The sequence below is a fragment of the Protopterus annectens genome, chromosome 10.part0, assembly GCF_019279795.1.
Source record: "Protopterus annectens isolate FY-2018-M chromosome 10.part0, PAN1.0, whole genome shotgun sequence".
NCBI classification, from domain to species: Eukaryota; Metazoa; Chordata; order Ceratodontiformes; family Protopteridae; genus Protopterus; species Protopterus annectens.
The window spans coordinates 770,670,265-770,683,870 of record NC_056744.1 but is presented as its reverse complement, the minus strand read 5'-3'; the positions used below and the strand labels follow the sequence as shown (position 1 = coordinate 770,683,870).

At 35.0% G+C, this 13,606-nt stretch overlaps 1 protein-coding gene across 1 annotated transcript in view; it reads right to left on the bottom strand.

Annotated features, from left to right (window-relative positions):
- The window catches only part of IL23R (interleukin 23 receptor), a 168,448-nt gene that overhangs the window by 115,845 nt on the left and 38,997 nt on the right, over positions 1 to 13,606 (bottom strand). Inside the window, exon 2 of the mRNA XM_044086805.1 lies at positions 2,308 to 2,398. Within this exon, the coding sequence (XP_043942740.1) occupies positions 2,308 to 2,371 (64 nt within the window). The 5' untranslated portion in view covers positions 2,372 to 2,398. The remainder of the gene's footprint in view (positions 1 to 2,307; positions 2,399 to 13,606) is intronic.

Genomic DNA, 13,606 nt, shown 5'->3' with positions numbered 1-13,606 from the left:
TAAATTCTGGTACCTTCTTTGTTATCTTTCTCAATATAATTTTCCTGTACCTACAAAATTTAACTTTACAAACTCTATTCTTAACAATTTAAAAATATATATTCTAGCAAACATAGATGCTAAAATCTGGTTTGAAGCTTTAATTCCCTTTAGCATTACAACAATTTTTGATAAAGTTCTTAAGAACATATTTGCTTCATGGGAAACCAAAAATTTCATTTGTTGGCAATACTGTATTAAACAACTCAAAGTTAAAGAGATTCATCAACTTAAAAAGGATTTTGATTTGGACTGTCATGATTGGTTATTGCTGTAAAACTGGATAGCTCATTCCCATGACCTTTGTAAAATACTTAGTAACTAATCTTTTAAAGAAACCCCTAAATTAATAAATGATTTATATACATTTATTTACAATAATTCCAATATTGGAAATCTTGCTTCAGAATTATATAAAATTGTAATAAAATACAAGACAAAGCCACCACATAAATATTGGAAGTATATTACTATGGGTCATATATCTTGTTTGTCTTTTGGGTCATATATCTTGTTTGTCTTTTGGTCACAATACTGGAGTATATTTATCTGGAAATTTTTGTATAGCGCATCCCTAACTCCAAATAAGCTAGCTAAGTTTAGTGAAACTAAGAACATGTATTGTTGGAGATGCATGCAAGAAGGTAAAGCAGGTTGGTTTCACTTTTTTATAACTGTCCTTTGTTAAAACATTAGTTGATTTTTTAAAGCTCTGTTTTTTTTTACTCATTTTCATTCTCTAAATCCTTAATTTTATTTAATGTTAATGATGGCCTTGCTTTAAATAAAGATAAACTTTCTCTACTATGGACTATACTTGTGGTTGCAAGGAAAAGCATAACTAGAAAATGGAATTTCACAGCTCCTCCACTTTTTGGCGCCTTTATATCTTTTTCTAAAAGAAATAGCTCTTAAGGAAATCAAAGTCAAAGAATACAAGATTCATCCTAGACCTTTTATCAACAATCCTTGGAAGAAAGTGATATCTTTCATTGACACTCTTCAACTGGATCCTGACTGTCTTTAATGAACACTGAAGTTGTTTATATTTTGTTTTTATTTATTTATCTAGGAATGTAATATCTAAGTTTTTCAGGCCTCTGTATATACTCTATATACTCTACTCTATATAGTTTATTTTGGAGTTCTGCAGTGGTGCAGTGGTGGCATTGTTGCCTCACAGCAAGAGGTTCTCCCGTTCGATTCTTGGCTTGGGTTGGGACTGCCTTCTGTGTGGAGTCTGCATGTCCTCTCTGCGGTCGAGTAGGCATTCGAAAGACATGCGTTGAATGGGCATGCCTTCATTGAAGGTTGGGCATCAGGCTGGCAACTTGACACCATAAAAAAACCTAACTGCCAATCATTAGTGGACCGGACTTCCGCTGTGGCGACCCCTAACCAGGTAAAGTTGAAAGACAAACAACAACAACTCTATATAGTTTATTTTGGTTTAAATTATTTCCACTAGTTATTATCTTTTAGAATGTATTAATTCATTATTTTGTTAATAGAAAAAAAATATTTGAGTAAATATAATTTACATGTTCAGAGAGCCAGACAGAGTACTCTAGCAGCTAGTATGTGAGCACTCTTAATTCAAAAATAATACATAAATGATCATAATTAAGCAAAAAAAAAAAAACATAACACCACTAAGTGCATATGCTAGTAGTATGGCATTATTTCTATACCCTTCTTACAGCCATCACAGCATAAGAGTTCACATTCTATACCTCATTATATAATTATATTACCACTACTGTTTGAGACATATTATCATACAGACACTATTGCAACATCTACGATTCCCAGTTATCCTGTCTGTATCCATTTTAATATAGAGATCTATTTAAAATGCTTTCCGTAAAAGTGAAAGCCTATGCTACTACTACTATTACTGCAGTGAAAGCATCCACAAAATCCAGCAGTCTTTATTTGCTATTAGAATATGCAAACATTCTTTCTCTAAAGAGAGCCTGTAAATAACTGATGATACATAGGTGTAGTAATGCATGTTTTTAGGCATGTAACTTAGCATCCATAAACTTGTAGCAAAGAGGAAATGTATTTATACACACATCATTTAGCTCAGTAACTTCTGACAAAATACCAGAAGTGGCAAAGACATTGGCAGCAATACAAGGAAGAATGCCAGTCATAGTATATTGATCTTTTTAAAGAAGCAAAAGAATAGATACACTGGCATATTAAAAAGTGGATTAAGCAATTAGCTACTCTTTAGAAAGCAATTGCACATAAATGTCATACCTTCACAAATGCAGAAGAAAAGTATCAGCATAACCAAAGTGACCTTCGGACTTCTGTGGTTCATTATTTACATCAGAGTACACTGGAGAATCTGCAAAAAGTAAAATTTGTATTTAAAGACAAGATAAATCACTGAGGCAAAGAATGTGAGCAACTATTAAATAATGCATATGGGAAATCAAAACAACATTGTAAACTATAAAGTAAACTGTGTTACTCTTTAAGTAAAGATGTGGACCTTTAGAGCACATACAGACCTTGATGGGTAGCTTGTATCTATTGGATAATCTGCAGATATTAGTGCACTGACAGCTCAGTTTGAATCTTACCTAACCACCTTCCTCCTGCCTTTTAAGTCTGTTGTGCATTGTCAAATCTTCTCATAGTTTCTGAATGTTCCATAACACTGTTTGGGAAGGTTCTTTATGCATCTACTAGCATCTACACAAAAATATGTAAAACCACAGCTCTTTTGATAAAATAAGAAATGATTGAGCAAAAACAAAACAGGAATTTCAAAACAATTTTTGTGTGACTTAGATGATTTTTTAAAAGCTCAGTTTTGACTCTTTCACTATCTAAATCATTAATTTTATTTAATGCTAATGATGGCCTTGCTATGAACAAAGATAACCTTTCTCTACTATGAGCCATAGTTGCATTTTCAATGAAAAGCATAACTAGAAAATGGAATTCAACAGTTCCTCCACTTTTTGGAGACTTTTTATCTTTTTCTAAAAGAATCGGCTCTTAAGGAAATCAAAGTCAAAGAATACAGGATCCACCCTAGACCTTTTATCAACAATCCCTGGAAGAAAGTGATATCTCCCATTGACACTCTTCAACTGGATCCTGACTCTCTTTAACAAAAATTGAAGTTGTTTATATTTTGTTTTTATTTATCTAACTAGGAATGTAATATCTCAGCTTTTTCAGGCCTCTGTATATACATACTGTATATAGTTTATTTTGCTTTAAATTATTTCCACTAGTTATTATCTTTTAGAATGTATTAATTCATTATTTTGTTAATAGAAAAAAATATTTGAGTAAATATAATTTACAAGTTCAGAGAGCCAGAGTACTCAAGCAGCCAGTATGTGAGTACTGTTAATTCAAAAAATAATACATAAACATAATTAAGCAAACAAAAAAAAAAACAACACCACTAAGCGCATATGCTAGTAGTATGGCACTATTTCTACACCTTTCCTACAACCATCACATCATATGATTTCATGTTCTATATGTCATTATACAATTATATTATCACTACTGTTTGAGACATATGATCATACAGACACTATTACAACATCTAGAATCCCCAGTTATCCTTGCTGCATCCATTTTAATATAGAGATCTATTTAAAATGCTTTCCTTGTAAGTGAAAGCCTATACTACTACTAGCACTGCAGGGAAAGCAACCACAAAATCCAGCAGTCTTCATCTACTATTAGAAAATACAAACATGCTGTGATGAAATTAGACAGTGTCATTGTGCTAGCATGTCTGGCTGGAGTTTTGTACATAATTTCTGATTAACCTGTGTATTATATGCCAGAATGACTAGCTAAGATACTGTAAATAAGTTCTTACATGTTGACATACTCAGTTTGTACAGGATGATTAAAGTGTTGAACAGTGTTTTTTTACATGTCTCACTGTGCATGTTTGTGAAGGAGATTCTAAATGCAGGCTGTCTCAGAGTCAACTAATCTACAGATGATGTCATCTGAATGTTTCCAGTTGCTCTGTATTTACTTTCAGTGGCTGAAAGACAGGAAAGAGCCTGCTGAAGACAGTTGAAGTCAGTTATAGTTGTTGTTCAGTTCAGTTCAGTTCACAGTTGTACTGAGCAGTAGAAGCCCAAAGGAGTCACCAAGAACTGTAAGCCTGCCTTTGCTCTGTTGCAATATTTAGTTTAGATCACCAAGCACTGTAAGCCTGCCTTTGCTCTGTTGCAATATTCAGTTTAGATTAGGGACAGTGTTTTTCAGTTAGATAGGAAATTATAGCTAATCAGTCAGAGTTTTTCTAAATGTGAGATTTCTATCCTTCAGTATTAATTTCATTTTCTTTGTAACTGAATTCTCTTTGTTTATTGAAATTACTGTTTTAAAACATTTTAATAATTTTGCTTATTATTAAATCTTTTATTATCTTACATTGTGGCTGGTCAATCAGTGTATTCTTTAGTGATTTGAGAGTGTTTATACCTGCTTTGATAATTCCCAAGCCACTCCAAAAGCCTGGCTGCTTTAGGCCATATGCTACCTTTTGTCTTTATCTAATTTTAATAACTGGACATCCCTTTTTAAGGGCATGCAGACGTTCTGACTGGTGAAACTGTTTTACAGTATTATTTTGGGGAAGGGGCACAGCTGGAAATCTGTGTCAGGCTTTCTTGGAAGTGTTTGGATGTGTGAGATTTAATTTATCTAAGTGTGAGTGTATCAGAGGTCTTAAACTGGGACACATTGCTCTGGAGTGTGTAATAAGGATATATATTTGGGGAGGACAGAAGCATACAGTCCAGTCCCGGGTTATACAGTGTGTCCCTGTTGTGCTCTTAGGATAAATTGTGACGTATTACTCCTGTTTAAGTGATGGTGTCAGATTTGAATCAGTGGTGAGGATTGAAGTTCCTTAGTTACTGACCTGGGTAAGTAGGGGACGTTGCATATTTGGTGGCAGTTCAGTGGGATATTAACCAAATGTCACACATGTTTTCTCTAAAAAGAACCTATAATTAACTGATGATAAATACATGTAGTATTGCATGTTCTTAAGCATGTAAGTTAGCATCAATAAACTTGTAGCAAAGAGGAAATTTATTCATACTGTTTAGCTCTTAGTAACTTCTGGCAAAATACCAGAAGTGGCAGAGAGGTTGGCAGCAATACAAGGAAGAATGCCAGTCACAGTATATTGATCTTTTTAAAAAAGCAAAAGAATAGATACACTGGCATATTAAAAACTGGATTAAGCAATTAGTAACTCTTTAGAAAGCAATTGCACATAAATGTCATACCTTCAGAAATGCAGAAAATAGTATCAGCCTAACCAAAGTGACCTTGGGACTTCTTTGGTTCATTATTTATATCAGAGTACTCTGGAGAATCTACAAAAAGTAAAATCTGTATTTAAAGACAAAATAAATGACTGAGGCAAAGATTGTGAATAACTCTTAAATAATGCATATGGGTAATCAAAGCAACACTGTCAACTATAAAGTAAACTGTGTTAGTCTTTAAATGAAGACACGCACTTTGACAGCACATACAGACATTGACGGGCATGCTTGTATCTACTGGATAATCTGCTGATATTAGTTCAATAACAGCTCATTTTGAATCTTAACCTAACCAACTCCCTCCTGCCTTTTGAGACTGTTGTGCATTTTAAATCTCCTCATTGTTTCTGAATGTTCCATAACACTACTTGGGAAGGTTACTCATGCATCCACTAGCATATGCACAAAAAATATGTAAAACAACAGCTCTTTTCTTAGAATAAGCACATAACACTACTTGGGAAGGTTACTTATGCATCCACTAGCATCTGCACAATGGAAGTTCAATTTGCTGCTTTTCTTCACCTTTCTGGATATGATGTCATTAAGGCATTTAATAAATTTAGCCTTATTAAAAAGCAATAGACTGGGTATCTTCTTATTAAGGGCATGTGTAATGATTGTAACTATAAAAATTAATGTATATATATATATATATATATATATATATATATATATATATATTGATTCCTATTACAAGAACGAAAGTTCACTACTTCAAACTTGTAATAGGAAGCCTCACTTCTGCGAAAGTTCACTTTAACGAAAGTGAACTTTTGTGTAAGTGCACTTCACCGAAAACACTGCAGCACAGTGGAGGACATAAAAAACAAGCTATGTCCTCCACTATGGTGCGATAGTCATGGACCTTAGGGTTAGGGCACAGGTTAGGGTAAGGGGATAGTTAGTAAAGCTATCCCCTTACCCTAACCCATGCCCTAACCCTAAGGTTCATGACTATCGCACCATAGTGGAGGACATTGCTATGTCCTTCATTGTGCTGCAGTCGTCACAGACATTAGGGTTAGGGCATGGATCATGGTAAGGGGATAGCCCGTTACTATGACCCATGCTCTAACCCTAAGGTCCGTGAGTACTGCACGGAAGTTCAGTACAACACCTGTTTGTTGTACTGAACTTCGTGTAAGTGCACTTTCAATTAAGTGCACTTTCGCTGCAGTGAGCATTCAATGCACTATTTCGAATTAATGAACATTCGATCTAGTGTATGTTGTTGTTTGTCTTTCGGCTTTTCCCGGTTAGGGGTCGCCACAGTGGAACTCCGGTCATCTAATGATTGGCGGTTGGTTTTTATGGTGTTGAGTTGCCAGCCTGACACCCAACCTTCAACGAAGGCACGCCCATTCAAACGCATGTCTTTCGAATGCCCACTAGACCACGGGGAGAACATGCAGACTCCACACAGAAGGCACTCCCAACCCAAGTCGAGAATCAAATGGGAGAACCTTTTGCTGTGAGGCAACAACGCTACCGCTGCACCACCTCGGTTTTGATCTAGTGTATGGAACCCATATATATATATATATATATATATATATATATATATATATATATATATATATATATACACAGAGAGAGAGAGAGAAAGAAAGAGAGATAGATATAGATAAATATGATATAGATTTATATATATATATATATATATATATATATATATATATATATATATATATATATATATTATAGACGGATGGAGATCATTTAAGTTTAAACAACAGTGGAGGCTTGAAATGTTCTACTGATGCCTGTAGCCTGAATGAGAGAAGAACTAAAGACTGTAAGCTCAAAGTGCTGCATTTTTCACTTCTGAGAAGAACTGTGAGTGGCATTAAAATGACAAGTAAGAAATACATTTCTGTCAAAGTCTAAGCTAATACTTGAAAAGACTGTACATTTGTGCAGAGGAGCAAAATTAAGCAGTATTCAATTGGAAGAGCTGGCTGAGGATCTGGATGTATACACAATTAAAATGAGACAAAACTCTTTAAAATAAGCCGACCGAATCCTCGGTGTGCACTATAATGTGAAAAATATTTCAACCCACATGGATCAAGAACAAGCATTTTGCTCAATCATTCAACGGCCACCATGTTGTCAAAGTGTGCTTAGATAATACAGAAACTGTATACACTTAATCATTTCTCTAAAATGGACAAGAATAAGAGAAGGAAAGAAGGTCAGAAAAAAAACTAATTTTGTAAGTGATTGGTATTGACTGCATTGTACTGATTCAAACAGATCCAAAGCAGGAAAAACAGCTGTTTGTAAACACAGCTGATATTTATGTTGCACATGCTATCTCTTCACAAGGAATGGACTATTGAAAAGGGTTGTCAATGTAAACATCAATGGACTGAAAACTGACTATAAATGTCAAATGAATTACATTTAAGCTTGATACTAGAGCAGAATTTAACAGCTTAACTGAGAGTGCATTCTGAGACTTGGTCTTAAACAACATTGCAAAAAGTCCAGAACTATGCTACTGATATATTTTAATCATACATGAACATCTCTGAGTCAGAAAGAGCATCGGTGATTGTATTAAGAAAATACTACAACCTTTTATTTCTTGTTGCACCAATCCAACAACCAAATATTTTGGGCAGAATGGATTGTGAGTAACTGGACATGACAAAATGAATTCACAGCATGCATTTATAGTTACAACATACTAAATCACCCTCTATGTAATATGCAGTAATTGGGACAATTATTAGCACTCAAGTAATAGATGATTTGTAGTCATGGATGGAATCATTTGCATGTTTGTGAAGCAGTAAGTTTTCACATTCATAAAGACAATAGTTCAAAGATTTGTGAAGTGAATGATTTGCATATTTGTACAGTACAGTCAAGTAACCTAAGCAATCAAAGTGACACAGCAAAGTCTGATCAAATCAAAATGCCAATGCTGATATCTCATTTGATGTTTTTGGATACTGTGATGATTTGTTTAGAGATCTTGACTGTATTCCAGGTCAGTACATTAATAAATTAAGTCCAGAAGTTGTCCTAGTTGTTTAAGCTGGTATCTATTGCATTGAGACAGCTGAAACCACTCAGCGGGTCAGAGGTATGATGACAGTAGTCAAACTACAAAAATCAGAATAAATATTGAGCTGTAGAAATTAAATAATCCTATCTTGAAGAGCACTACTCATAACAAAAGTGAAGGAAATTATTTCCATGATGTCCAGAGTCAGGTGTTTTTCAATGTTTGATGCACACAAAGTTTCTCACAGATGAAACTGGACTCCAGATACCTCAGTACTATGTACATTCAATACCTCACTTGGATGATTCAAATTTCTGTGAATGCTTTTCAGAATTCTTCAGTGCCAGAAATCTTTCAGAGAGTTATGACACAGATTTTTGAAAGTTTGGAGGGTGTCAAAATATTGGTGTGATGTTAATCTATGGAGCAGAATGATATGAGACTAAAAGACTGCTTGACTGATTGAGACAGAATAACCTGAAACCAAATAAATACAGATGTCAATTGTGTGTGTGTGTGTGTGTGTGTGTGTGTGTGTGTGTGTGTGTGTGTGTGTGTGTGTGTGTGTGTGTGTGTGTGTGTGTGTGTGTGTATGTGTGTGTGTGTGTGTGTGTCTAACGCTAACTACATGGAACAGGTTCTGACCAGTCAAGGTATTCAAAGTGATCCTGAAAAGTTGACAGCAGTTTCCTATATGGATTGGCCATTAAACAGACGTTCACTGTTAAGATTCTTGGGTGTTGTGCAATACTACACCAGCTTCATTCCTAATCTCTCAGAAGTGTCCATGACACTTAAGAAATCACTTAAAAGGGTATGATAGTACACTTGGAACATTCAGATGAGAAATGTTCTTCATTTTTAAACAGGCTTCTGACTGAATTGCTCTTGTTATGTTACTATGATGTGACTAAATCTGTTGTGCCACAAACTGATTCTAGCCTATAAGTTATTGGAACATTTACAACAAAATCAACTGATTGCCTTTGGCTCCAAAGCAATGACAGGTTTAGAGACATAGAAAGAGCTACTAGCCCTTGTTTATGGATGTAACAAATTCTATGAATGCATTTACTGTAGGTCATTTTATACTGAAACTGGCCATAAACCACATCAAAACATCTTTTGTATGCCATGGCATTGTGACATGGAAATGATATGCATTGTACCTTGCCTGCCAAAGTACAAAGAAATGTTATAAAACTTTATCCAAACCAAAGGACAAAAATGTTGGAATGCAAATTTGAAAAATATGATATGGTCAGGATGGCCAGATGAAAAGGAAAAAAAAGTTGTACTTCCCATCCAGATGTGTGACACTTTCCATGAAGAAACCCATATTTTGAAAGGACTATTTTTCAGACTTCACAATGTAATTGCATCCAGCCAGTTGTACATCAGAATGTTAGGTAGAATTCATCAGGTTCCTACAATGAAAACTTCAGCCAGAATACTTCCTACGGTTCAGCTGAAATCCATATAATAAACCCTCAGACCAACAAGAAGATATACTCATTCAAAATGTCTGAAATGTCAAGGCTCACATCACTGAAACTAAAGATGAACAAGTTTTAACATATAATAGAGGACAACTGTTCAAGGCAAAACTGTCTTCATTACCAAGATGTGAATTACTAAACAGATTTTCTGACACAGAAGGACGCTCCAAAAAATGTCACAAATGTCTAATAAAGAGACTATTCCTGATTACAAAATGTTCTGAATGTGACATTTATTTATTTGTGTATTTACTTACTTATACTTTGTTGTCTTGGTTACTCCATTAGGCAAATGGCCTCTGTTCAGGAGACCCAAGGTGGTAGTCACAGAGACAAGGGAAAATTTGACCAGGGCACTTAAGAACTTCACCTACTATTTTTTTTTTATAAATGCTTTGGCAACTTTTACATCCACCTGAGCTATTACCAACTCAGAAATATGCTTAGTTTAAATTCCATTTATCTGAACTATATTTTTTCAGGGACACCCTACTCTGATTATTACTAACTATTTAAAGCCATCCTGCCTCAGTTCCTGTCACTTTTGGTGCAAGGTTTATGTTAAACTCACAGGCTTCAATCTTTATTTAGAGGGTTGCCAAAAATAGCTGCCAGCTACTACAAACCTTGACTAGACTTCTACAACTGGTAGGCAGTTTATTGCATTCCTCAGTTTTTTCAATGTCTATTAGCATTTCAGCTTCTCTTTGCCAAATAGTCGTCAATGCAAAAAATTAAATTTCCACTAAAATAAGGGTCTAGTGCAGCATTTGCTCATCTGTTACAAAATCTCAAATACTGATTCTACTAGACACTATTCTGTAGTCCCTGATATTACTTATATACCAAATTGCAACTCTGAGTTGGCCGCGGTGGTGCAGCAGTTAGAGTTGTCGCCTCACAGCAAGAGGTTCTCTGGTTCGATTCTCGGCTGGAGCGCCTTCTGTGTGGAGTCTGCATGTCCTCCCCGTGGCTGAGTGATGTTTAAGGACATGCAGGTAGGTACATGCATGAGTGGGTGTGCCTTTGTTGAAGGTTGGGCATCGAACTGTCACCTCAGCACTGTAAAAATCTACTGCCAATCATAAGCAGACCGGCATTCTGCTGTGGCAACCCCTAACCGGGAAAAGCTGAAAGACATTACTTTTACCAGATTGCAACTCTGTAGTAAGTACAAGACATGGCATGTCTTCAGAACTAGCTGTGTCTTCATCCACAAAAATCGCTGTAAGGTATCCAGATTTGGAAAGCCTATTACTAAACGAAGAAGGTAGAGAGAGACTATGTTACTTGTTGTGACAGCAAAGATTGATAACTACAGCTGCTGTGTTACTTAAATGAGGTGTGTTGACCTAAAAATTATTGCATGATTGTGACGTGTGAAAAATGTATTTTGTAACAGCCCTTGTATGGTATAGCACAGTGTGATTATTATTTATTAATTATTTATTAATGTATAAAGTGCATATCTTTAAGGCTCAGTTACCCATAAGGAATAACTCAATGTTGGGTTTACCATGACATTGCTGCCACATTAGTTAGCAGAATGGAAGTATGCAGCACTGTTTCCTAAGCATCTGTGGTTTTCCATCAAGGAGTGTGGTAACACTGAAAAAAACACCTATCACTTTTCATACAGTGTAATAGATCACACTGAACTAAACTATAATAATGTGAAAAAGATTGTTACAAGAAAAAATAGTGACAGTACATAGTTGGAAGATGCATTGTTAGTCAACATAAAATGAGTTTGAACATAATGAGTAGCAATGTCCACAGTACTGGCAAAAAATAGACAAAAAATGTCTTGATATTGTAGTAATGATAAACGCTCTGCAAAGAATAAACGTTTGAGATAGCAAACATAACTACCTAAAGATTCTGCTGGAGCAAAGGCTCTGTGAAGTAATTTTTTTTCTCTCTCTCTTTGTAAAGGGGCAGATCAAGGCATCAAGATGCAATGGGTCCAGCACTTAAGAAGGCATTAGATAGATGACTAAATAAGGAGGAAGAGGTATGGGTCACTCATGTGCTGTGTACAAACAAGGAGGAAAAAGGTAAGAAAATGATATGTAGTACCCACAGGAGGACAATGAAGGAGGATGCATTACTGAAACAGAAAATGATGATGCCTCATATTCATTTAATAATCTTGCAAGCAGTCTCACCAAAGTTCAATGTCATGCATCGTGCTTTTCAAGGAGCAGGTGTCATTCAGATACATCTTCTTGGACCCAGTAATCTCAGCCGGTATAGTGGGAAGCATATCACATGAAAGGAAATGGTCTTCTGGAAACAAGTGACCATTAAAGATGCACAGAGCTATATGACCTGAAAAGATTCATCCCAGAATTATTTGGAACAGATGGACAAAATTGAAATAATATTAAGCTCTTTTTGATAAATTATGTAAGGTAGGTAAGGCTCCTGAAGATTGAAATAGTGCAGATGAAGTTCTCTTTTACATAAACAGCAATTAGAACAGACTGGGGGTTGAATAGACACCCAAAAGCGGTAAAAGAATTCAACAGTACACAATACAAACAAAACATCAGTTATTATAAGGACTAGAAAAAAATGGAAAAAAGAAACAATGATAAAGAAATACTGGCAGCTTAACCAGGGTAAATTAATAGAATAGATAGGTAAAGCAGTCCTTGTTTGCCATCAGATTATATGCGTCTTTGTTTTTGTTTTCTATTTAAGTCTTATTAGTCTGATAAGTTGTACTAGTCACGGACTGAATTACTGAATACAGGAATGCATTTTCTCCTGACAATCTTCTATAGTTTTTCGTATAGCACTTTTAGTTTACCTGTGCTAAATTATCCATATATGCAGTACTTATTTTTGTCTTTGCACCCTCCTTTTTGGCTGAGAAGGGTCCTAGAATGAGTAGATCCCTTTCTTGGTTAAAAAAATGTATTAAAGTAAAGAAAGGAGCATCCTTTTGAAAAGAGGTTTTATTTCCTCCACATACATATCATGGCATGTTGATATTGCTGTAAATAGTAACACAAAGGCTGAGATGTATAAAGGCCCAACAGCAACTAGAATATTATTTGACTTCTTCAAATAACATCATGTGACATCATTAGATACTCATCACTACTAATTACACATATTAGCACTAGTTAATTAGAGAAAAGTATTTACCCTCTTTGTTTAGTAAGAAAGAAATAACCTCTAGATGAATAACAGTCAATGCTGGTAATTGCAGGACCATCAAAGAAACAGGCTCTCCATTTTACCACTCATTTGCATTGAAGTTTACAAAGTGTTTCTTGAAATTGTTCTTCAGAGAGTGGGAACCAATACTATATCCCTGTAGTCCTGTTACACTGTGGGCACAATTTTAATTACTATAATTTTGATTTCACTTGTGAATTGTGTGACAGCATCTGTGAAATTTTTGACTCAGATGCATTCTATTATAGAATAAACTTTGTGATGCGACAGGTGGAAAATGTATTTATTTGTTATGTTTTATTACTATTAATTTAATTAATGCAGATATTTGGAACAACAATAAAGTATGACAAGGCAGTGATGAATGTATGGATATCAAGATGCACATTTGTTTATATTATTAAAAACACATAAACATCAAAGATATAACAGACAGATACTGAGATAAATGCCATCCTGGATGTTACTGTTATCTTATATTTCTCCTCCACAATTCAAGAAAAAAAGTATGTTTCACC